The following is a 26022-nucleotide window of genomic DNA, read 5'->3' as shown; positions in this document are numbered from 1 at the left end:
ACAATATAGACAAGAGAGGAAGAGGAGGCAAATCAAGTAGAGAAGAAAAGGTGAAAGGTGCAGATGGAGAGATGATAATGGAAGAGAAGGCAATAAGGGGAAGATGGGCAGAGTATTTTAGGGAGTTGCTAAGTGTGAAGGAGGATAGGGAGGGAAAGATAGTTGCAGTGGGAAGTGCTAAGAAAATGACCATGAAGAGTGAAGAAAATGGAGGAGAAATAAGGAAGGATGAAGTGAAGGCAGTTGTTAAGATGATGAGAGCAGATGGATGCCATGAAGAATGTCTAAAAAAAAGGAGGTACAGTGATGGTGGATGGGTTGGCGAGGTTATTTAATGTGTGCTGGAGAGAAGGTAGAGTGCTGGAGGACTGGAGGAGTGCCTGTATAGTTCCTCTTTACAAGGGAAAGAGGGACAAGTGTGAATGTAGTAGTTTCAGAGGGATCAGCTTGTTAAGTGTAGTTGGGAAGGCTTATGGGAGGATCTTGATTGAGAGGATTAGGAGAGGAACAGAGGGAGTAACTGGCGAGGAACAGTGTAGATTTAGAACAGGTAGAGGCTGCGTAGATCAGATTTTTGTGGTAAGACAGATATGTGAGAAAGCTATAGGAAAAGGTAAGGATGTTTTTTGGGCATGGACCTGGAAAAGGCTTATGACAGGGTAGACAGGAAGGCACTCTGGGAGGTTTTGCAGACATACAAGATAGGAGGAAAGCTTCTAGGAGCTGTCAAGAGTTTTTATGAGAGTAGTAGAGCAGGTGTCAGGATTAGAAATGGAGAGAGTGAGTGGTTCAAGGTAAAGGTGGGACTTCGTCAGGGATGTGTTATGTCGCCCTGGCTGTTCAACTTATACATGGATGGGGTGGTGCGAAAGGTAAATGCAAGGGTGGTGGGTCAGGGATTGGAGATGGTTAAAGAAAATGGAGAAAAGTGGGAGGTGAGCCAGCTGTTGTTTGTGGACGACACTGCGCTTGTAGCAGGATCAGAGGAGGGATTGAGGAAGTTGGTGACAGAGTTTGGGAGAGTGTGTGAAAGAAGAAAGCTGAAGATAAATGTGGGTAAAAGTAAAGTGATGAGATGTTCAAGGGGTGAAAGTGGCAGCAGACTGAAAGTGAGCATTTACCTCTTCACTCCGGGGCATATCACACGTCTGGTAGCATTAGCTGCCCGACATGCGATGTTGCGTCATAATAATCGCATTATAAAATATTAAGTCAGTGCTCAATTGTTCATTCTCTTTCACCCGTGTATTTTGATAACCATAGAAAATTGATGAAGCCAGTTTAGAGAGAATGGAAATTACGTAGGTACGACTACAATAAATATAATCAAGATGCCGACGTCGGCATCATCGAGTACCCACTTGCTCCTCATGCCGCCTACACAGGCGTCACCGTATGGAAGTGGTTAAGGGAGAGCGACTGGAGGAAGTGGATAGTTTTAGATACTTGGGTGCGAATGTGGCAGGAGAGGGTGGAGTGGAGGTGGAGGTAGATTGTAGATTGAGAGAAGCGAGTAAATGCCTTGGTGGATTAAAAAGTGTAATGAGGAATAGACATTTGGGAATGGATGCTAAGAGGAGATTGTATGAAGGAGTGATTGTGCCAACAGCACTGTATGGGGCAGAAACATGGAACATAAGAGAGGAAGAGAGAAAGAGTTTGAATGTGTTTGAGATGAGGTGTCTGGGAAGTATGATGGGGGTTACTAGGCTGGATAGAGTGAGAAATGAGGAGGTGAGGAGGAGAACAGGAGTGGAAAGGGAGTTGGGAGATAGAGTGGATGAAAGAGTATTAGGATGGTTTGGACACATGGAAAGAATGAGTGAAGAAAGACTAGTGAAAGAGGTATGGAAGGCAGATGTGGAGAGAGTGAACATGAGGGGGCGACCTAGGTTGAGATGGATGGATGGGGTGAAAGGGGCTTTGGGGAAGAGGGGAATGTCTGTTGAGGAAGCATGGGAGAGGACAGAAGACAGGGGTGAATGGAGAATGGTTCTATATGGATGATGTTGTGATGCATGAGGTGGAATGGGTGGGAGGATGGGGGGTGAGATAATATGTGTGAGAAAAATTTGACACAGCCCAAAGGGATTTCTCCCTGTCTTCTCCTTTTCTGCATGAGGGGATGGAGGGGGGTCACCGATTTAATGAAGCGGCCTTGCTGTGGATATGCTGTGTCTTGCAACACTGCCTCTGACCCAGGGTTGTGGACAAGATGCAGGGATGACCCGTCATCCAGGAGGTGCCAAGATAAGAGGAGGGTAGAGGGTGGAAGGGAGTGGAATGTACTTAGGGATGGAATGGGTGGGAATGGTTTTTATGCCTTTTTCTTTTGGCTACCTACCTTGTAAGGGAGAAAAAACCTTTGGTATATGTATGTATTTATATATATATATATATATATAAATGTGCATTCACTAGTTTTCCATGCAATCAATATATAACAAAGAAATATAAAAGGTTGCCAGAATCTCTACTTTTAAAAGCATAGAAAATTTACTTGGATTTTAGCCATGTACAATTTGCTCATGTGTAAGCTTACTTAAGCAGCATACCTTTGTTGTGAAGGAAAACAGAAAGAAGTGAAATTGTATTGTCCAATTTATTATTTGTTTTTATACTGTCAAGGACCAATGACAAATTCCTGGTTGTAGTGGTCATACAAGATGGATGTCAAAGAAGTCATCTTCCTACCACCTATCTTTAAAACTTGTCATCATCTTTACCTTCATGGTACAGCTCTGAAGGGCTGACACTTTGTCTGAACCAGGCCCAGGATCTCTATAAATTTTAACTGCATTTCCTCCATCTTTTCACATCTGAAGACTTGACAACTACCACCTGCTCCCCTCTCATCAATTCAAGATGGTAATATAGAAAATCTCCTACACTAATGTAATGAGGTCAACAATCCAATGCTTGTTCCCAGAGGAACCTATGGGAGGGACCAAAGACAGCAGCTATTGTGTGTGTGTGTGCGTGCAAGGGAAAACATAAATGTGAGTTAAAGAGCTGGTATAATATGTTTCACCTGAGTGCTAGACTTAGTTCTGGATCTTCAGATGTAAAGAAAGCATGAATTTTGCGGGACAATTCAGGTCCTACCCTCCGTGAAGACACAAGGGGCCCGGTTCCTCTTCGTACTGGTATATCAGCGAGAAGTTTGGCACCTTCTTGGTTACTTGAACATCTAGAGTAAGCCTGTTGATGAAGAGTAGAGTAACAATTCTTAAATCTTTATCAGTACCATCCTGGCATTTAGGAAAATTACTATCTATATACCAAGGGGTTTTTCTCCCTTATGAGAGAGGAAGCCAAATCAAAAGGTCACCACCCAGCCCTCCTAAGCTACCAGATCAGACTGGATGACCACATTGTGGACAAATGCCCAGGATGTATAACTTCACCCCATACTATTCAACACGTCATGGAAGACTGCATTATACACAATCACACATGCAAACAACAGAACATACACTCCATAAAGGATTTGTGGGAAAACCCATTTCGGCCGTGGCATTCCTTGGGGAGACGGGACTGCTCAGACAGACACACTAGGGAACAACAACAACAACTCCCACCCATACCACTCCCATCCACCACCCTTTCCTCCCTCTCAACTTAGCCCCTCATGGGTAAGAGGTCATCCCTGTATCCCACTCACAACCCTGGTCAGAAGCATTGTAGCAAGACACTACATCCACAGCAAGGCCACTTCACTTTCTCAATGTCTCCCTCTCTGTCCCTTCATGCAGAAAAAGAGAAGACAAGGAGAAATCCCTTCAGGCTGCATCAAAATATGTGATACATTTCTACAAGAAGGCAAGGAGAAAAGTGACACTGAGATAAAAGTTGGCCTTTGATCTTGTCTTGTAAACATGTAAGATCAGATTCTAATGGCTGTAGGATTGTGCCACTTACTCCACCAGTCCAAATACATTAGGCAAAGATGACTCCTTCAGCTAAAGCCCAGTACTTCCTGGTGTCATCTCATCCAGAAAAAATTATAATAAAGTGTTTCTGCTGACCAGATTTAAAGTAATCCCAAATTTCTTAATGGCTTTAAGCAGCTAAACTAACAACTAAACATATTCAAATTTTGAGACTGATTTCTAATGCATAAGACTGGCAGTCAAAGCATCATACTGGTATTGTACTGGGGATAAAACTAGAGAAAGAACTATGTGCAATTTTGTATGGTTTAAGCAGACTCATACTATAAAAATAATTTTGTTGTGGCAATGTTTGGTATACAATACTCAATACAATACCAGTATGCCAGACTGCCAGTCTTATGTAGTCAGTACCTTAACCCATTCAACTCCGATGACAAGATGTCTTGTCATTTGGTCAAATAAAACAAAAAATCATAAAACACCAAAATGTTTGATGAAACACCAGAAAAATATGACGTCAGTCCTCGCTTCGCTGCGAGCGAAGCGAGGATTGACGTCATATTTTTCTGGTGTTTCATCAAACATTTTGGTGTTTTATGATTTTTTGTTTTATTTGACCAAATGACAAGACATCTTGTCATCGGAGTTGAATGGGTTAAATGCTCCAGAAAAAAAACTTTGGATTTTTGTCCATGTTGTATCAGTATTTATCTAGTTGTATTATATGGGAAGAGAGCTATGCTCATAGTGACTCGTCTTTGTATCTTTGAACATCTAGTTTATTCTGAAATTCTTGTATAGTTTTTGTACACACTGTTACCTCATCCAATTTGTTCCAGATATCTACCACTCTGTGTGGGAAACTATTCTTTTTCAGATCTCTTCTATATCTATCCTTTTTGAGTTTCTTTTCATGTCCTTGTTTTTCTTTTATCCCACTTTAATAAATCTTGTCTGTCGAGGAAGGAAGGGAGAGGACGGAAGACAGAGGTGAGTGGAGAATGGTTGTATATGGATGATGTTGTGACTGCATGAGGAGGAATGGGCGGGGAAGTGGGGGGTGGGGTAGTATGTGTGAGTAAATTTTGACGCAGCCCGAAGGGATTTCTCCCCATCCTCGCCTTATATGCAAAGGGGGACGGAGAGGGGGGGTCGCCGATTAAATGAAGCGGCCTCGCTGTGGATGTACTGTGTCTTGCGACACTGCTTCTGACCCAGGGCGGTGGGCAGGGTGCAGGGATGACCCGTCATCCAGGAGGTGCTCAGATGAGAGGAAGGGTGGGAGGGGTGTGGAGTGTATTTAGGGATGAAATGGGTGGGAGTGTTTTTATGCCTTTCCCTTTTTGGCTACCTCCCTTGGAAGGGGGAAAAAGCCTTGGTATATGTATGTATGTATGTATGTATGTATGTCTGTTGAGGACTTCAATCCCTTTCATAATTATGTAAATGGCCAGTAGATCTCCTCTTCTCTTTTTTGTTCCAGGGTTGGTAGTCTGAGTTTAGACAATCTTTGTTCGTATGTCAATTTAGAGAGTGTTGGTGCTATCTTTGTCATTGCTCTTTGGATTCTTTCTAATTTCTTTATATTCTTTTTTGTACTGGGTGTCCATAGTGTTGTAGCACACTCCAATCTTGGTCTTATCAGTGTAACTAATATTTTCTCTACCATTTCCTCATCCATGTAGTCAAAGGCCACTTTCATTGATCTTTGTAAATTGAAGGTTTCACCGACTATTTTGTTGATATGCTTGTCTGGTGACATGTCTTTGCTGATAATTACTACTAGGTCCCTTTCCGAGCTAACTTTTTTTACTTCCTTTGTACCAATTTCTGTTACTGGCTGAAAGTAGTTGGGGTGAGGGGAACAGTCCTCAGTTCTCAACTCTCCATATGAGAAAAAGAGTAAGAAATACAGTTTTTGTTGACAGAGAGATCTTGGGTCAATCCAGTGATTGAGTGTCTGCTTTTCATTTCCTGATGGAAATGTGGAGATTGACAAGTTTTGAAAATGGGCAGTTTTGCTATCCATTTTGCAGGACCACCATATACAGATACCCATCACTGGTCCCTTGCCACTAGGATCTAAAATAAAACAAAATCCAAGAACTTACCTGAAACAGAGCCGTAGGTGATGGATATACATTTGCAATGGCCTGAGCAACTTCAACACCAACATTATTAAACTGCTGCAGCTGTTGGTGCCAGAGTTTTAGAAGACCTATACCATTCTTGTCCACCCGCACAGTATTGAAAGAGCAGCCTTCCGCATAATAGGTAAAGCCATCTGATTTGTCTCGCCTGGATGTATGTGTAAAATAAATCATCAGGGTCTCTACATGTATCTACATTTTTCTTTTATATCTTATTTTCAAAATAAGTCCTTAAATATATAATTTCATGTATTTACTGTAATATATTCTCACTCTAGACAACACAAAATATCTTCTCAGTGTGACTTTATTATGTTTAGGTTAGGGTATTGTTCTAGTACTACATACACAATGCTACTCACTTGAAGGGTGCTTCAGCTATTGCCTTACTTATCTGAGTTACATATACAGCAAGTTTCTGTGGACTGTTCAAAAGTCGATGATTTATATCACACTCAATCTGTAACTGGACAAGCACTGTTTCAACATCCACCCTGTTACAAGAAAATGGTTAATTACTATAAAAAAAAAATCACTACAACTTTACAAAATAATACATACACACCAAAGACCCTTTCTCCTTTATGATTCACTAAGCCAAGTATACATACACATCCAATATAAATAAAACCCACACCATCAACCTTCTCATCTCAACAACTCTGGGATGAAGGGCAGTCCTATCCCCCAAGACACTACTTAGGTCAAAAGCAGGGCCCAACTGTCTTGAGTCGTTTTACCCCCAAGCACTTCAGTATGTGGCAATCCCCCTCCTCATCCACTCAAAATAACTTGTAAAACAGAAGGGAACACCCCTTCAGGTCATGTCATTCCCTAATTCATTCACAATTTCCATCCATTCACTCCTATATTTTGCAGTCTCTCTTCCCTGCTCTACAGAAAATCAATTTATGAATCAATTGTCCCTGTTATCTCTTGCAGAAAGCCTGTGCCCTTTGGATAACTGGCAATAGCCTACAGACAGACCCACAAGCCACTCAAGGAAGATATATTGTGTTGTTGTCTGGAGATTGTTAGTGTGAGACATAGTAGCATGAGGTGTTCTGACTCTTCTGTGTGGTGGTGGGACCTGTGGCAGTTTGAATCTGTGGCCAGGCCAATTTTGTGTTGTGAGGGAAACATTGCATGGGAGTGAATGTGTGCCTTGTCTGGCTACTTCCCTTAAAAGGGAGAAGAGGCTTTTGTAATATAGATGCTTTCATGCTGGATGGTGTCTGAGCACAGACAAGCTAGTATGGTACTTATAAGGTGTGAGTTTTTTTTTTTTCTGTGAGGTATATGATTGGGGGTTGTTGGTGGAGTATTGAGTTTGGTAGTATATCTTGAAGGGCTTACCTAGTGATCTGAGTGCATATGCATTTTTGTGTGATATCAGAGGTAGGTTGTTATGGATGTTTGAGTAGCATATCACAGTTTTAGTTTTTTGTTAAGTTCTGTTGGTGTTGCTTGTGAGATGTAGTGTGATAGATGTATGGTATTTAGAGTTCTGACACAAAATTGTGTTTGATATTTTCATGTTGTATTCTATACGAAAATGAAGAGATGGATACTTAGAAGTAATAAAGGTGGGTTTTGAGGAAATAGCAAAAATAAGGCAGCAAAAATAAATAAGCAGCTTAGCATTCTTCTGTGGAGATTTGTATCTGACATGATTTATAATGTATGACTCTGGTATGTAGGGATACCCCTAAAGTACTGACTACATATCTTTACTTTCTTTCTACTGTAAACAGTGTGAACACTGTTCATACTGTTCATAAAAAATATAGTCAGACAGATAAATATATAAAAAAAATATTTGTATAATATAAACAAGAGTACAACAAAATATCCTATTTACCACATTTCTTTACAACTACAAGAATCAATGTACATTACCTGGATACTTTGATATCTGTAAAATTTTGATTGTCTTTCTTTCTCTTCTGACCTCTTCTTGCTGCATTCTCTTCACCCAGAACAGCAGCTCGAAATTGTCTCTCATTATTAACCTTGTGACCTCTTTTCCAGTCATGAAAAAATTAATTTAGTATTAGTAAGATATGAAATTTTCATACATTCCCTGAAAATACAAAACATGAGGAAACAAAAATTGTATCTATAGTATGGGAGGGAGGGAGTGTATTCCCTAACTTGGCTTCCTCCCTTACAAGAGGGAAGAAACTGTTGGTATACAGATAGATAGACAGTGTGTCCAGGCAATGGGAAGGAGACAGGGATGACCTTTCATCCAAGAGGAGCTAAGATGAGAGGGAAACGATGGGTGGTGGATGGGAGTGAATAGGTTGTAGTGGGTGTGTGCCTTGACTGGCTACCTCCCTTATCAGGGGGAAGAAACCCTTGGTATACAGATAGATAGACCTCTAAGTAGAACACTGACATCCCAGCTATCAATGGTGTGTTTATCCTGTCCCCAAAATGAAAAGAAAATGGCAGTAGAACTAGTTTTTTTTACCTCGACCAAAACGATAAAAAAATAATAATAACCTCTCTTTTGCCTCCTTTTCATTTCCCTTTTCTCAATTTTAAATTTCATCTCCTCCTTTACTAAACTATTTTCCTTCTTTCCCTGGGCAAATGATGGGTACTTGAAAGTGATCATACAAACCAGACATACAAGAGAATCATCTTGTTACCTGTCTTAAGAACCTATCACCACCCTTATCTCCAACTGAAGTGCACAATCATGCACCCAAACAACACAACATACACTCTATAAAGGATTTGTGGGAAAACCCAGTTTCGGCTGTAGCATTCCTTGGGGAGACGGGACTGCTCGGACAGACAGTCTAGGGAACGACAACAACAACAACAACAACTGAAGTGCAAGTCAAAGGAGCTGACACTTGGTCTCAGAACGAGGCCCAGAATCATTTTTTCTATTAACTTTGAATTTCCTCCACCTTTTCATATATGAAAAGCTGGCAGTCAGCAACTGTTCCCCTCCTTCTGCTACTGTAAGTCAATGACACAGAAATTGTCCCACATTTAAAACGGTACAACAGTTTACCATTTCTTCATGATCATTTTCACAGTTTTTATCCTCTGTAACCTTATTCACATTTAAGTTTTTCTTGGCCAAAAACATGATTCCTCCATGTGTGTGTAATTCACCATGGCCTTCGTCACATGTTGGACTTGTGGTCAACAGCTATTACCCTCCTAAAAGAGAGCTCAAAGCTCATATATGACCAATCTATGGGTACTGTTGTGATCTTACATACACACACAATCAGATTATTAGTTGGAGAGACTTTTAACTTATTAAGATCAATGAAAGTGGCCTTCGACTACCGTATTTTTCGGACTATAGCCCGTACCGTTATATGACCCGCACCCCCTTACACCTTAGTGAAAATCCACACAAGACCCGCACTGCTGTATGACCCGCAGTCATATGGCGTGTGCGGCAGTGTAGATCCGACGATGTATACTACCCATGCATGGGTGGCCACAGGCACAGCTCACAGCGGTTGTTGTTACGGCCGGCCGTTGACGTGGTGATCAAAGTAATTTCAAAGCTGAGGCTTTTTCTAAATTTTCTGTTTCATCAATGCTTATGTGATTTATAAAAAAAAAAAGATATATGTTTTCCGATATTAGCAGGTTTCTTGGTGATATCTTGCTTTTCAGGATTCATCACAATTTGGTTTCTGAAGCTGCCACTAGATGTAGTGGTAGCTTCGATGAAAGAGGGGTGATCTCGAAAGTGTGCAACTGATCTTACGATGCCTTTGGGATGGGTCGAAGACGCGGCATTGCGATTCATGATCATGATACTAGTATTCCTCCAGTCCTATTTATTTCTGATTGTGATGAAGATGAAGAATAACCAACAAATTACATTTCAATATATTTCATTGCACTTATATATATATATATTACAAAGAACCTTAATAAATTTGTGTAAATAATGCCATAAAACCCTGTTTGGTTGTTTACCGGTAATTAATCAATTGGTTTATAAATGCCATACAAACACTGGTAATTAATTTTTAAACCAAACAATTTCCAATGGTTAGTTTTCAATAGAATAGAACAATAATAGAGCACATTACTGAACTGTTATGAACAGAGTCAATGGAGCACATCGATATTAGAATAAAACACAGTCAGTGATCACAGATGACAGTCAATGTTTATGAAGGCGTATCATCGCTCACGAAGCCATCGAATTCCTCATCCTCTGTTTCGTCATGGAAGAGGTTGTGGTATAAATCGGCCAATTCTGATGCAGTGACCTCATCCGTTTCGATTTCGGATTCGTCCGATTCCTTTTCCGAGTCGTAGCATGCATCGAACATTGCAGGATGGCACATTTCTGATTTACGGAAACCGTTCTGAATAGTCGATTCTTTAATTTTCTTCCATGCTTGAACGACCCACGTGTAATGCACAAATTTAGCATTAAATTAAGGAATCAGGTACAGTTTGTAATTTGTAATTGCGAAAATGGCCGCCACTTGTTTTTGTTTGATCGCGACACACGATATTGGTGTTGGTACCGGTCACTTGTATTGTGTTCATGCTGTTTAGTTAACCCTGTTTTATTTGTGATAATGCCTTTACTAATAACAAGAGCATGTAAAGCGGGTAAGACAAATCCTACCTTCTCTTTGTAGTTTGTCTCGATAGTACGCGCTGTATTATGACTTTAATCAACTTTCATACGACGAATCCGGTCGGTCCCCCCGCAAATCCCAGATCCGAGAGGGCACCCAGCTAAACTAATCGTTCATTTTTTTTTTTTTATTGACTGCGTAAGAGGGCAATTTCTAACCAGAATCCACAGATGACCCGCACCTTTATATCACCCGCACCCCCGAATTTTGGCCCCTTTCTGAGGCAAAAAGCCGCGGGTCATACACCGAAAAATACGGTACATGGATAAAGAAATGGTAAAGAAAATAGTGGTTGCACTGATAAGACCTAAATTGGAGTATGCTGCAACACTATGGGCACCTAGCACAAAAAAAAAAAACATAAGGATATTAGAAAGAATTTAAAGAGCAGCAACAAAAATGGCACCTACACTCTCAAATTTGACATACGAACAAAGATTGGATAAGTTACCTCTATCAACACGAACAGAGAAGAGAAAGAGGCGATTTGCTGACTATTTACAGAATTATGAAAGGGATGAAAGTTCTTGATAGAGACAGCTTATCAAAATATAACAAAAGAGAAACAAAAGGACATGAGAAGAAGCTAAAGGACAGTTACAGAAGAGATTTGAAAAAGAATAGCTTCCCACACAGAGTGATTGATGTTTGGAACAAACTAAATGGGGAAACAGTGAGTGCCAAAACTGTACAAGATTTTAAGAACAAACTGGATACGGAGAGATATGAAAATGGGTCACTACGAGCATAGCTCTCATTCTGTAAAATACAACTAGGTGAATAAAACTAAGTAAAATACACCTAACTACCCGCCCATGAGAGTTGGAATAATAACTCACAGTGCAGCAATACTGAAATCATTTCAGCCATGGGCGGGATTCAGACTCGGACTGCTGTAGCAGCAGTTGCGAACGCTACCATTATGCCATTGAGCCATGGGTCCTTGTCTGTGTATTTACGTAGTTGTATTATACAGGAAGGGAGCTATGCTTGTAGTAACCCATCTTTGTATCTTTCAGCATCTAGTTTGTTTTTAAATTCTTGTATGTTTTTTGCACACACTGTTGCCTCATCCAATTTGTTCCCCTCTGTGTAGGAAACCATTTTCTCTTTTTCAGATCAACTCTATAACTATCATTTTTTACTTTATTTTCATGTCCTCATGTTTTCCTTTATCTTACTTTAATAAATTTCCTCTGTCAAGGACTTCCATGTCTTTCATGTTTCTGTAAATGACCAGTAGATCTCCTCATTTGGTAGTTCCAGTTTGGACAATCTTTGTTCATATGTCAATTTAGAGAGTGTTGATGCCATCTTTGTCATTGCTCATTGAATTCTTTCCAATTTCTTTATATTCTTTTTTTGTGCTGGGTGTCCATAGTGTCGCAGCATACTCCAATCTTGGTCTTATCAGTGTAACTAATATTTTCATTACCATTACCTCATCCAAGTAGTTAAAGGCCATCTTTATTGTTCTAAGTAAATTGTAGTTTTCTCCAACTATCTTGTTAATATGCTTGTCTTGTGACATGTCTTTGTTAATAATTACTCCTAGGTCCTTTTCCTAGCTAACTTTTTTAACTTCCTTTGTATCAATTCTATATTGTCCTGATATTCTATTTTTACTTTTCCCAAATTCCATTATACTACATTTCTTGATGTTGAAGTTCACTTCCCACTCTTGGCTCCATTCCCAAACTTTGTCCAGTTCTCTCTGTAGTGATTCATAGTCTTTTTCTGTACTTACTTTCTTTAGTAATTTTGCATCGTCTGCAAAAAAGTTCATATAACATTCTACACCTTAATCCATGTCATACATATATATATGGCAAACATTATCAAAGCTAATACAGAACCTTGTGGGTCACCACATATCATTTCTTCCCAGGTTGAGTTTTTGTCTCTAAGTACCACCCTCATTTTTCTCCAACTTAAGAAATCTTCCATCCATTTCAATAACTTTCCTTGTACCCCTACTATTTCAAGTTTTCTTAGTAGCTTTTTGTGTGGTACTTTATTAAATGCCTTTTGTAAATCTAAGAAAGCACAATCAGCCCATCCATCCCTTTCTTGCATTATTTCTATTAGCCTTGAGTAAAAACAAATCAAGTTTGTGGCACATGATCTTCCGTGTCTAAAGCTAAATTATTTTGGATTAAGTATATTAATTTCTTCCAAATGTTTAATACATCTACTTTTGATAATTCTTTCACATATTTTAGCTATTGTGCTTGTAAGGGAGACTGGTCTATAGTCTGTTGGGTCTTCCATATCTAACCCCTTTATATATTGGTACAGTATTTACACATTTTTCCAATCTTGTACTACCTTTCCTTCTTTGAGTTAGTAATCAATTATCTTATACATTTTGTCCGTTAGTTTATCTATACATTCTTCTAGTATCCAATTTGCAATTCCATTCAGCCCACATGATTTTCTGATTTATTATTTGGTCCCTTATCTCTTATTTCTTTCTGTGTCACAATTATTTCTTTCATTAGGGGGGTCTTTCTCTCTTTCCTTCATCCCAATTTTGTGTGTTTTTAATTGGGAATACAGATTTAAAATGTTTGTTCATAATTTTAGCCATTTCTACATCTTCTATACATTTGTCATTCCCTTGATGCAGTTTCCCTATTTCTTGTTTATTTTCTTATTTACCATTTACATACCAGTAGAATAGTTTAGGTTGGTCCTTACATTTGTCTATTATGTCTTTTTCATTGTTTCTTTTTTCTTCCCTGCATATTTTTATACATTCATTTCTTAGTTTGATATATATTTGCCACTTACTCATTTTTTCCATCTTTTCCAAGATTTGTCTATTCTATCTTTAGCCTCGCTACATTTTTTGATGTCCCAGCACTTAATGTCCACCCTTTCCTGCTTCTGCTTTGGTACATATTTATCTATTCCTTCTTTATAAATTTCTTTTAATATATTCCATTTCTCTTCCAACTATGTTTCTTCATTTAAGATATTTTCCCAATTTACTTTTTGATAGAATTTTCTGAGTTTCTCAAAATCCATTTTGTTGTACATAAATCTTCCTTTTCTGTGTTTCTCATTTCTTCTCAAATCCATTTGTTCTTTTAGTTTTAACTCTATTAGTATGTGGTCACTCTTCCCACTTGGTGTCTTGTATTCCATTTTATCCACAATTTCAGGCTCTGACATATATATTAAGTCCAGACTTGACGGTTCTTCACTGTTTCTATATCTGATATTTTCCTTTACCCAATGAGTCATTGTGTATTCAATGGTCATATCCAGTTGTATATTTCCCTAAAGGCCTCCACCTTTCACTGTCATCTCTTCCCAACATATTTCTTTAAAGTCACCCATAATTACTATGTTTCCTCTTTTCAGTAATTCATTTAATGCGTGCTTTGTGTCTTCCAACATTTTGGAATGATCACTCTCTGTCCAAGAATATGTTTTTGGGGGCACATATATTACTACAAATTTTCTACTTTTCATGTCACTGTTTTCAACTTTTATCATAATCAATTCCACATTATTTTTTCCTTCTGTTATCTTTGTCACATTTAAGCCTTTCTTAGTCAAAAACATGACTCCTCCACCCTGTTTCTCCTTTCTATTTTTCATCCAATGGTTGTATAAACCTTGTCCCACAGTATAAGACGGTAGGGGACCTTTTAATTTCGTCTCCACAATTCGCATTATATCCGGTTTCTCTTCTGCCAGATAGCTGTTTTATTCATTTCATCCTGAAATCATGCCATCTATGTTGGTATACATTATTTCTAATTTTTTCCTTTCTCTTCCATTTTTGTTTATTGTGTTTTCTTTTTTTGGTATACTATTTTCTCAGCCTCAGGGCTAGTACTCACAAAAAAAGAACTCATTGTTTTCAGTCACTGTTCTCTCGTTTTTTTCATCTGCTTAATTTCTCAGTGTCTTTTCCCTCTCTTTTTCCTCATTGTGTGTGTGTGTGAAGTAAATGGTCTCCCATAGATCTCACAGGGGAAAAATGGTAAACTGTTGTATTCAGTATAATTTACCTCCACTCCACTCCTTCATTCTCTGCCACATGCAACCCGATACTCAAAATATATGTGTGTAATTATGTACATATATATATATATATGTATGTATGTATGTATGTATGCATTTATACGTATCAAGTGTTCAATAACAAAAGCTGTATTATATTGATCTATTTACCAAGGGCCTTCTTCCCCCTTTTATGGAAGGTAGGCAAGTCAAAGGCACACACCCATTCCACTCCCATCCACCACCCTTGTTTCCTTCTTATTGTAGCTCCTTGTGGGAAGGGTCACTCCTGTTTTCTGCCCATCACCCAGGTCAGAAGCAATGTAGCAAGACACAGCACATCCACAGCAGGGATGGGTCACTTAGATGGTGACCCCCCTCCCCATCCCCTTATACAGAAAACAGAAGATGGGGAGAAATCTCTTCAGGCCAGATCAATATATAATTCATACACAACCATTCTCCACTCACACTTATACCCTCCCTTCTTCCTTCCTTGCTCAACAGACAATCCTCTATTGCTCAAAGCCCCTTTCACCCCATCTATCCATCTCATCTTTGATCATCCCCTTAAATTTACTCCATCCACCTATGCTTTCCATATCTCTCCTAATAATCTTTCTTCACTCATTCTTTCAATGTGTCCAAACCATCCCAAGTTGTATTCACACTGTTCAAATTCAAGAGAGATGACAGGATCTGTAGTGATATATGTATATGTCAAGCAACTTATTGTCATTTCAATTGAGTCTACATGGTATAGATTTCTTGTTATTTTTTAAAGCTATATAAGTAACAGCAAATACAAACCTGAAATAGGAGTCAAGTCCACATACAATGATGGTCAGATTCTGCCTTTCTAGAGATGTTTTCCACAATAAACATTCATCTAACAATGCTTTGTCTGTAAAATTCATTCATAAAATCATGATTCTGTAATTTTTTTTATCACAGACTAGATTATGAATGCAAACACATATCATAAAGCAGTGAAAATACATATATATACATATACCTAAGGCACAAGGGAGGTAGCCAAAAAGAAAAAGTCATAAAAACCATTCCCACCCATTCCATCCCTATACACTCCATTCCCCTCCAAATACATACATACATATACCAAGGCTTTTTCCCCCTTCCAAGGGAGGTAGCCAAAAAGGGAAAGGCATAAAAACACTCCCACCCATTTCATCCCTAAATACACTCCACACCCCTCCCACCCTTCCTCTCATCTGAGCACCTCCTGGATGACGGGTCATCCCTGCACCCTGCCCTCCAAATACATAATACACATATACATATAACAAAGCTCTCTTCCCCCATATATGGAAAGTGGCCATGTTTAACATACACACACATCAAGCACAATCATACATACATATATCAAAGGCTTTTTCACCCCTAACAAGGCAGGTAGCCAAGAAAACAAAGGCATACCACTCTCACCCATTCCATCCCCAATATAATCCATTCCTATCCACCCCTTTCCCTCCCTCTTATCTTGGCACCTCCTGGATGATGGGTCATCCCTGCATCTTGCCCACTGCCCTGGGTCAGCAAGTAGTGTTGCAAGACACAGCACATCCACAGCAAGGCCACTTCATTAAATCATCGACCCCTCCTCTACATCCCCCTCATGCAGAAAAGGAGATGGGGAGAAATCCCTTCAGGCTGGATCAATTTATTTCTCACATATGCAGCTTATACAGGAATGCAAATTCAACAATGTCATCTAAATACCTGTCTGACCTCCATAAAGCTGAGACCACACCATAGCTACAAACTCTGCTACAGGAATCACAACTATGGCTTGAGGCTCGTCTTCCTTCTGGAATGTGAAATAAAATGTACTCAAAATATGAACTCTCAAACTGTTTAACTGACGATCAGCTGTCCATTTCAAAGTATTAGTTTTGTATACACAGCAATCATATGTCTGTTACCAACATGGGAAGGCTTGAGGACTGCTGCCATCCACTATGGGGCTGTGGGTTTCCAGCAAATGAAACTTGAGGCGACAATTAATATATCATTATATGCCCAAATGCCAAATCTCATGGCAGACAAAGGAAGTTTTGAATGTCAAGTAACAGAAACCAGTGTATAAAAACATTGACTGATATAAATAAGCAAGGAATTCAGTATCCACCCATCCTATTTTCACTTGCAAGGAGTATCATATTTGTAACTTTGTTAGAACATACTGCTACAGTGAAAATAACATCATAATAAGCCAATAATCCAAGTATGATAGTTTTGCTGACCACAGGTTGGCTACAGTGAATCACTGATTTTGGCTGGTTTTGTCCTGAAAAAACTACAGAGTTGACTCTTTATCATGTTACACTATATGACATTCATTAAACTACCTGCCCAGTAACTGGGTTCACTCGACGGAATCTGATTGATGAGGCAATGGGAAGATCTGTGATTTGGTACTTTATCTCACTGATTTGAAGATGTCCCAGGAGAAGGCTTCCATTTTCATCTTCTAACAAGCGCCGGTCCAATTCCACTTCCATAAACTGATGAAAACACAAAAAAATAATAAACATACAAATAAATAAAAAGGATGGAAGACCATATTTTTCTATATGAAAACACCTTTTCACAAAATGGCATAGTTTGTTGAATAAATATACAGTGAGACCTCTCATTAACAGACGTTAATTAGCTGTGTTTCCGCTGTGTTTTCGGTGTTTTGGAGTGGTTTTTGGGTGGCATAGTGATTGCACACACTAAACAGCACCAAAAACACAGCGAAAACACCGCAAACACAGCTGATTAACATCCATTAATGAGAGGTCTCACTGTACATACATATACCAGTGGTTCCCAAACTTTTTTTGTTGCGGAACCCTTTGAAATTATTTTAAAAAAAATGGAACACAAAATAAAACATACTATATTGAAAAATGAATTTATTTTAAACAAACATACTTTATACTCAAAATAATAAGTTGTACATAATTTCCTCAAAACAAACTATACTGAAAAATGAATTTATTTTAAATAAACATACTTTTTACTCAAAATAGTAAGTTGTACAACATAATTTCCTTAAACATACTATACTTTGCATGTCTGGTGAACTTTAGCTTACGACCTACGGAACCCCTGGCCTAGCTTCACGGAACCCACTTTGGGAACCCCTGACATATACCAACAGCATTTTTCCCTTACAAGGGGGGTAGCCAAAGTCAAAGACATAAATCCACTCACACCCATTTCATCCCCATATACTCCACTCCCATTCACATTCACCACCCCTCCCTCCCTCTTCTCTTGGCTCTTCCTGGAATACTGGCCATCCTTGCACCTCGCCCATTGCCCTGGGTCAGAAGCAATGCAGCAAGACACAGTACATCTATAGCAAGACCAATTCATTTAATTGGCAAACCCTACTCTCCATCCCCTCATGCAGAAAAAGAAAGGACAGCCCTTCAGGCTGCATCAAAATATCATTCACACATTCTCCTTCCCTTCACCCCCCATCCTCCACCCACTCCACTCCATATCTTCGGTTTTCTCCCTTTCTTCCTCAAGGCATTCCCATCTTTCCCAATACCCCTTTTACTCCATCCATCCACCTCATCCTTGGTCACCCCCTTATGTTTGCTCCCCCAACCTCTGCCTTCCACACCTCTTTTACTAATCTTTCGTCACTCATTCTTTCCATGTGTCCAAACCATCCCAATACCCTTTCTTCAACCATATAACCCAACTCCCTTTCCACCCCGACTCTCCTGACCAAGGGCAATGGGCATGATACTGGGATGACCTATCATCCAGGAGGAGCCAAGAAAAGAGGGAGGGAGGTAAGGGCGGTGAATGGGAGTGGAATGGATGGGGATGAAATGGGTGGGAGTGGAATTATGCCTTTTGACTTTGGCTACCTCCTTTGTATATATGATCTGAGGAGAACAAAACCATCAGGCCAAAAAAAAAAATATGAATAATAACATTGTACCTTTATGCATTCTCCAGGTTTCATTGACTTCTTCAGCAGTTTTTCCTTTTCCTTTTCAGCTTTCAGTTGGGCTTTCTGTGCTGCCTTTTCCTCTCTCAACAATCGCCTCTGATTCTGAAGAAGGCCCTTTTCTGCCCTCAAGGCCTCACTTATTAACTTTTTCTTTGGTTTACTTGAAGTATCATCAGATGGCTGAAAATGCAACAGGTCAGTATTATCTATTATTTTCCTTTTAGTCAAAAAGATACTTTACAAATGAATATCAAATAACATACATACATACATATACCAAAGCCTTTTTCCCCCTTACATGGGAGGTAGCTTAAAAACAAAGACCTAAAAACCATTCCCTCCCATTCCATCCCTAATATACTCCACTCTCCTCCACCCTCTACCCTCCCTCTTATCTTGGCACCTCCTGGAAATAAACCTGAACAAAATCTGTAAGTATAATACAGTAACAAGTTTAGATATTAATACAATTTTCCTTTAGAGCTAACAACTTCCCATATGCTTTTCTTACTACACTCAACAGACTATCTATCTATATACCAAGTGTTTTTCCCCCTTATAAGGGAGGTAGCCAAATCAAAAGGCAAATACCCATTCCCACCCATTCCACTCCAATCCACCACCCTTTTCTCCCTCTCATCTTAGCTCCTCGTGGATGATGGGTCATCAGACTGATCCCTCTAAAACTACTTCATTCATATCTGTCCCCTTTTTCTTTGTATAGTGGAATTATTTATGCACTCCTCCAGTCTTCTGACACAATCCCCTCCCTTAGTTGCACATTAAACCTCACTAACCAATCCACTTTAATTATTCCTTCCTTCATCAGATACTAAACATGACACCCATCCAACTCAGATGCCTTACCAGCTTTCATCACTTTCAATGTTCTTTTTATCTCATCATTTCCTACAGCATTATCATTTTCCTAGCATCTCTGACTGCCATAATCAATCAATCCATAATCTCTACATTACATTGCAGTGGTGGCATAATCGGTAACATGCCACTCTTGCACTCTCTTAGTCATGGGTTCAAATCCAGCACTCCTCTTCAATTCCAAGAAGTAACTGTTACCTGCCCCAACAGTACAAGCACATAGGTCAATGATGATGGCTTTGGATACACACTTCCTGTCATATGCTCCTCACTTTCTTCTACATCCCCGAAATACTCTCCCATTACACCCTTCACTTCCAACAACACCTGCCTGTCTGAACCATTTATCTTTTACACTCTGACTCATCCCTGGCCCCTTGTTACTTCCTCGCAAATTTTTTTTCTTTTCAAAATTCTTCATCAAATTCCTACCCCTTTTTATATCTGTCCTCATCTTTGCCTCATTCACCTTGTGTTGTGCCTCCCCCTTCTTCTTTCTGTATATCCCATATACTTCCCCAGTTCAACTTTGCAACCCAACTTTATAGGCTCATTTCTTTTCTTCACATCTTCATCCCACCATGATGATATGGTTTGATATGGTTTAACATCACAAACTCCCCCCTATCGGAAGACTAGGACGGTGCCCCTCACAGAGGGCTTTGTAGCGTGGAATTTAATGAACCATGCCCTTGGTTCAACTTCACCAGTGGCAGGATTCGAACCAACATCCCCTCGACCTTCACCGCAAGTAGCAACGCCCTAACCCACTCAGCCAACGAGCTTCCCACCATAAAAAAAATTGAATATTTGTGAAAAAGCAATACCTGTATACACAAAAGTGCTTTTTTTATTATGTACTTCTCAGTTTTATTCCGGCTAACACCAGGGGTAGGGCTTTGTACTGAAGAAGACTTTCTCCATTAACTCCTTTACCATTATGATAACACACTTCCTCACACTTTGTCTAGGCTGTTACCAGGCAAATTTATTTAGATTGGGGGAGGACCTTGTATTGAAGGGTTGAATGTACATAAAGGCTAGCTACAAACCTTGCTACATTTTGGAGGAGTCTTACGAGATGGCTCTTCACAAATGAAGGTTATGTCTTCAATTTCAGGAATGATATCCACAGCATGGTTTGAATTTTTTCCACAATCTTTGTTTAAGTCTCCATCAACTAAAATAAATTCAAATTACTATATAAAATACAGTATAATTTGAATCTATCAAACACTCAGTTACTGGTTGTAGACTAGAAATAAATTAAAAACATATTAAACTTTAAATCAGTTACAGCATCCACAACAGTAATATACAAATTAATATATCAAATGTTTATAAGATACAATGAAACACGATACTTACGCTGATTGAAATTATGCTCCTCTGATGACTCTTGTGTTGGTTCCTCTGTAATCTCACTTTCTGAATCTTCATCACTACTTAGTGTATGAACAAGTCTTTCAACTTTCCGAAATGGAGATAATTTAGCACTAATCCGAGATTGAAGATCAGGGAGGCTACAAAAAAATTACAATCATTAATAAAAATATTCAAGACACACATGTAACACTTCCTTTATCAAACCTTTGTTGACCTTCACACAAATACAACACTTCATCCTTATTTTATTCAATTCAAACAAGAACCAACATCAGGTACTAGAAATGGTGGTTCTGTGAGGTGGATCAAATGTTGACTCAAGTTATGGCTAACTGTAAGCCTGCAGCTCTACAGCAGTAGGCAATGGTCCTTGGGCCTTCCTACAGATCTCTCTGGGAAGAAACTTTGGATTGATATCCATACTGGACTATCTCTATGCCACCTGACTGAAAGTAATAGGAGGGCAGAAATTGCCTTTTGTCAGATATCCTTGTGTTCAAAGATGGAGGAAATATAGATGATGTTGATAAAAATAGATCTTTAACCCAGAGCTTGGGGCTGCACTTCCAACGGAAGTGAGAAACTTGACAGGGTTTGAAGATGAGCAGTATGGAGATGACTCTCTTCATGCCCTTCTTGCAGGACCACCTCATGCAGGTGGCCACTGTCAGCCCCCAGTAAGACTGATGTCAGAGAAAATCATCTCCCTGTCGGCCATCTTCAAAACCTATCAACACAATCTCCACCAGGAGGTGCAATCCTGACAGGCTCACACTCAGTGTCTGGACTGGACCCAACTCTGTCAACTTTATACTTCTTCCACCTTTGCATGCAAAAAGAGCTGACAACTGGTAACTGCTCCTCCCTTTCATATACCATAGGCTGGTGGCAGAGAAATAACTCCACACTAATGCAACGCAGACAAAAGTCCAATGTCTCTTCCATGGAAAATCTTTGGGAGAGCTCAAAGTCTGTTGCCAAATACTGTGGGCCTGGAAGTTTTTAGTCGATGAAAATTGAGGCAGCAATTATCATCATTACAGGTAATCCATATATCATAGCTATGGCACTATGTTACTTAAGAACAAATATAAAAAAAACTCAGCCCAAAACCTATTTGTTAAAATAGAAGCTATATGGGAGTTGTGCCAACTTCATCAAAAGGAATTTTGTTTGTCAAATTCAACACCATTCACTAGTTGTATAATAGTTCTTGATACCGTATCATGACCCTTTTGTTTCAACTAATACAGTATCACTTGTATAAAAATGGTGTAATCATTAGTAGTTCAGTAATGCAAGCTTTCTCTAATGCTCCAATTACATTCATTACCATGATGCTATATAGTAGGTGGGAGCCATGGATCTCCTGCTATAGAAACCTGAGGCAACAAAATGACTGATCAATATTCAGTAGGTGAGACAATGCTAAGTTCAGCTAAGCAGCAGCAAACATACAGTTAGCCAAGAGTGAATTGTTGCCAGGTTGACTATAGTAACTATGATACAAATCCTTCAGTCTTCTTAATATCTACAAATTATGACATATTCCAAAGAGGGGGTACAAGTACCTGTCATCCGAGTCATCTCCACAGAAGGACACAGAATTTGCAGACATTTCTGAAATAAATAAATATGTAAATAACTAAAATAAAAACATACTAGAAATGTCTAATGGTACAAGGAATCAATCAATTATTGCCTTGAGTTTCACTAAATAGAAAACCTGTAGTTTCACAGTGTGGCTGGCAACAGTCTCCAGGCCCTCTCTGAAATTTCTTCCATGTTGCATTAGTGTGGAACTATTTCTATGTCACCAACTGAAAGTGGTAGGGGGAAGGGGAGCATTTACCTGCTGTCAGGTCTCTATGTGTGAAAAAGTGTAAGAAATACAGTTGAAGTTGACAGAGAAAAATCTTGGGCTGACTCCAGTGATCAAGTGCCACCCCATCTGGGCTGCACCTCCTGATGGAGGCAAAAATGTGAACAGGTTTTGAAAACGGGCAGTTTTACTGTCCATCTTGCAGGACCACCACATGCAGGTACTTACCACTGATCCCAAGCACAAGGAATTACACAAGTACATGTCAAAACTTTCTGTACACCTCTCTGAAGAAGACCAAGTTGGTCAAAACGTTAGAGTAAATAATTTCCTAGATAGTCTTTGTTTTACCCCCACCACCCAATCTCTCACAAGTACTTTAAAACATTCAGTCCATTATACAGTTGATGATGAAGTGTAACTATCTTGCATGCCTAGGTTCAACACAATTTACATAATAGCTACATTTGTGTGACACTGGTATAGTTGTTTCAATGCTGCTTCACACAACATAGATCTCAGTTCAAATGCAAAAGAAGTTAGCAAAAGGTACTTGTCCAGGCAAACCAAATCATTATGTTGGTTGTGCTTACATTATGTGATGGGATGGATGGGTGGGACTGACAACTCCATCACAGAAGTGTGTGCCAATCCTTTTCATGTGCTCCTCTTTGGAGAAGATTTCATTACATCCTGTTATTATTCTTATTGCTCTGTTTTGTTTACCTGTAGGATATCTATTTTTCTTGATTATAGAGAACCATCCCAAAGAGGTGTAACAGAGGATGATTCTTATTAACTGTTATTCAAATGTGATTAGTATTTCTTTCTGCTGATCAAAATATGTACTTGCAGGTGACCTTAGTATTTTTATTTTTGTTGATTTTTTACTGTTGGTGAGTGGACTGAAGGAAATGTGCACATCAAAAGTAAAGCTTAGGATTTTAGGATTCTTGTTTAATAGAAGGAGGTGGCCATTCAATCTCATTGTTGGATGTTTTTTGAATCAAAGTTATCTGGAGTGTTTGCCAATCTTGGTATTTATAGAAATGATTATCAGTCTTACAGGTGCAATTTTTACCTATATTATAAGCTAGCTCTTGTCACTCTCTGTATTTTGAATCCCATATATAAGTAGGGTACGCGTACCAATGGAGACGCACTTGCCCTATGCAGACACATTTGACACAAAAAAACTTCTGCCTGCCGATGGTGAATAGATAGGAGCATAATATAATTATAGGCTCAAAAAATCACTTAACTATCCCCTCAAAATGTGATTTTTTGAGCTTATAATTATGCTCCTATCTATTCACCATTGGCAGGTAGATGTTTTTTTGTGTCAAATGCGTCTGCATTGGGCAAACTCGTTCTACTGCAAATATCAACATTGGTAGCAATTTCTAAATATCAAGATGGGCATTTACCAAGGTCTCACAGCTGCAATGTTTACCTATATCATCAGGCAGCTCTTATCATTCTGAGTATTTTGAACCCCCTCCCCCCAGCCATATGTAAATACTGCAAAGTAACTGTAACATCAGTAACAATGTTAAAAATTTAGATGGGTGAACACCTGGGTATATCATAGAGATGTTAACCAGCCACACAGCTGCAATTCTTATCTATTTCATCAGCCAGCTGTAATCATTTTGAGTATTTTACGCTCCATATAAAGTGCTGGTGCCACAAATTAATGGTAACGTCAGTAGCAATTTTATAAAAAAAAAACTGAGACTGGCAAGTATCATATTTACCCAATCTTTTGATGTTGTATAGTTATTTCAGGATACTTTATATTCACCTCTAGCTGTGTTTTTTTGCCACTTCTTATCATTGTTTGTGGATGTCAGTTTCTATGATCTTTTATAAGATGTGCCTGGGGACTGTACTGAATACCTTATTCATTGTCTATTGGATAATTGTCACTATAACTGTTCTAATAGTGTTTTCTTATTAAATTCCTCAAATACTGCCCACTTATAACATATACTCAACACTTAACATAATAATGTATATACCATAATCAATATTTCAGTGCTTCCATCCTTCAAGACAATATCATACTGAAGAGGTCAAGGTGAAGGTTTAGAGGTATCAAAGCCAAAGAACCAATTTTAATTTATACTAGAGGGTAGCAGACAAGAAGCAAAGTTATGATCTAGCTATTCCAAAGAAAAAAAAAATAAGAGCTTTCAAATGGAAAATGGAGAAAAGTGAGTTTCCAAGTTATTAGAACAAACTGTTATGAGTTCTCAGTCTTATTGTTGAAAGGATTAGTCTCAAGTCATTACAGATTCCTGTGTCAGTGAGTGTGTGAACCTTGATCGTAGGGGTGTCACTAGTAAAGAGCTTCTAGTATTGACTAAGTGAGATTTATACAGTCAATACTCCACACTTGAGGTAAGCCTACATATGAAAATCATACACATTCAACCCTCAGTCACTAAAAATAAAAACACAAGTGTACGTCATTTTAATTTTAAGATTTTTCTTAGTGTAGGCTGTAGCCATTGGAATTCATACTGCCACTTCTCCCGCCAACATGGTCGTATAACACAATTAGTTTTTTAAAACCTAATACATACATATAACATACCTTCATACGAAGTACTACATATAACTAACTAAAATTTATAAATATAAAAATATATACACATTTGTCAAGTCCTATTCCATCCAGAATTCTATTCTCACCTGAACCTGTTTTGAGTCTTTGTTTACATACGTTCAATGAGACCCCGTTCAAACATGTACTCAGACCTAAACTAAAGTACGATAGTTTTGAATGGAACATTTGCAGTTGGGAACGTCGTGTTAAAAGAAATAATAATTCCGACTAATGCCAGACGACTGGGACAACTTCCACTTGTTATACTAAAGATTATATCGATTAAGCCGTTCGGTGTCAACCCTCAGACTAAATAACAATGGGATAACTGACACGAGAAGGATGGAATTGGAGGACGAATTTCATACGTTCTAGTGAAATTGTCAGAAGCAGCATTACATCTTATATATATATAAATTAAACGCTAGAATAAAGATACCATGTGTAGGACGACATAAGTATATGAAATACAAATGCTGGAGCGGGATGAAAATTGAATTCAGAGTGTACAATGGCAACCTGTAAATAAAAATCAGACGCTGGGATCACTGATAAGAGTACTGTAGCATGAAAATGACAAACGAATTCCAAACGCTCTGCAGGTAAAATTAATGGCTGTGTTGTCTTGTGATACGT

General features: G+C 38.9%; 1 protein-coding gene across 2 annotated transcripts; it reads right to left on the bottom strand.

Moving 5' to 3' along the window:
- Positions 1-2588: 2588 nt before the first annotated feature.
- mms4 (Methyl methanesulfonate sensitivity 4) lies at positions 2589-25755 on the bottom strand. Of its 2 annotated transcripts, none has more exons than XM_076185447.1 (12): positions 25473-25755; positions 22525-22573; positions 20936-21090; positions 20620-20747; positions 18677-18868; positions 17076-17231; positions 16447-16534; positions 15517-15610; positions 7946-8068; positions 6409-6540; positions 6008-6194; positions 2589-3201 (listed from the first exon to the last, which is right to left on the bottom strand). In XM_076185447.1, the coding sequence occupies exons 1-12, from the start codon at positions 25570-25572 to the stop codon at positions 3028-3030; spliced, it is 1578 nt and encodes a 525-aa protein (XP_076041562.1). In that variant the 5' UTR covers positions 25573-25755; the 3' UTR covers positions 2589-3027. The 2 variants fall into 2 exon arrangements, with proteins under 2 accessions (XP_076041562.1, XP_076041563.1); XM_076185448.1 differs by lacking the exon at positions 25473-25755 and adding an exon at positions 25375-25397.
- Between the last annotated feature and the right edge of the window lie 267 nt (positions 25756-26022).

Source organism: Oratosquilla oratoria, chromosome 5 (assembly GCF_046742065.1).
Source record: "Oratosquilla oratoria isolate Oo_2021 chromosome 5, ASM4674206v1, whole genome shotgun sequence".
Classification (NCBI taxonomy): Eukaryota; Metazoa; Arthropoda; class Malacostraca; order Stomatopoda; family Squillidae; genus Oratosquilla; species Oratosquilla oratoria.
Note: the sequence above shows the minus strand (reverse complement) of the source record. Positions and strands in the feature narration are given on the sequence as shown.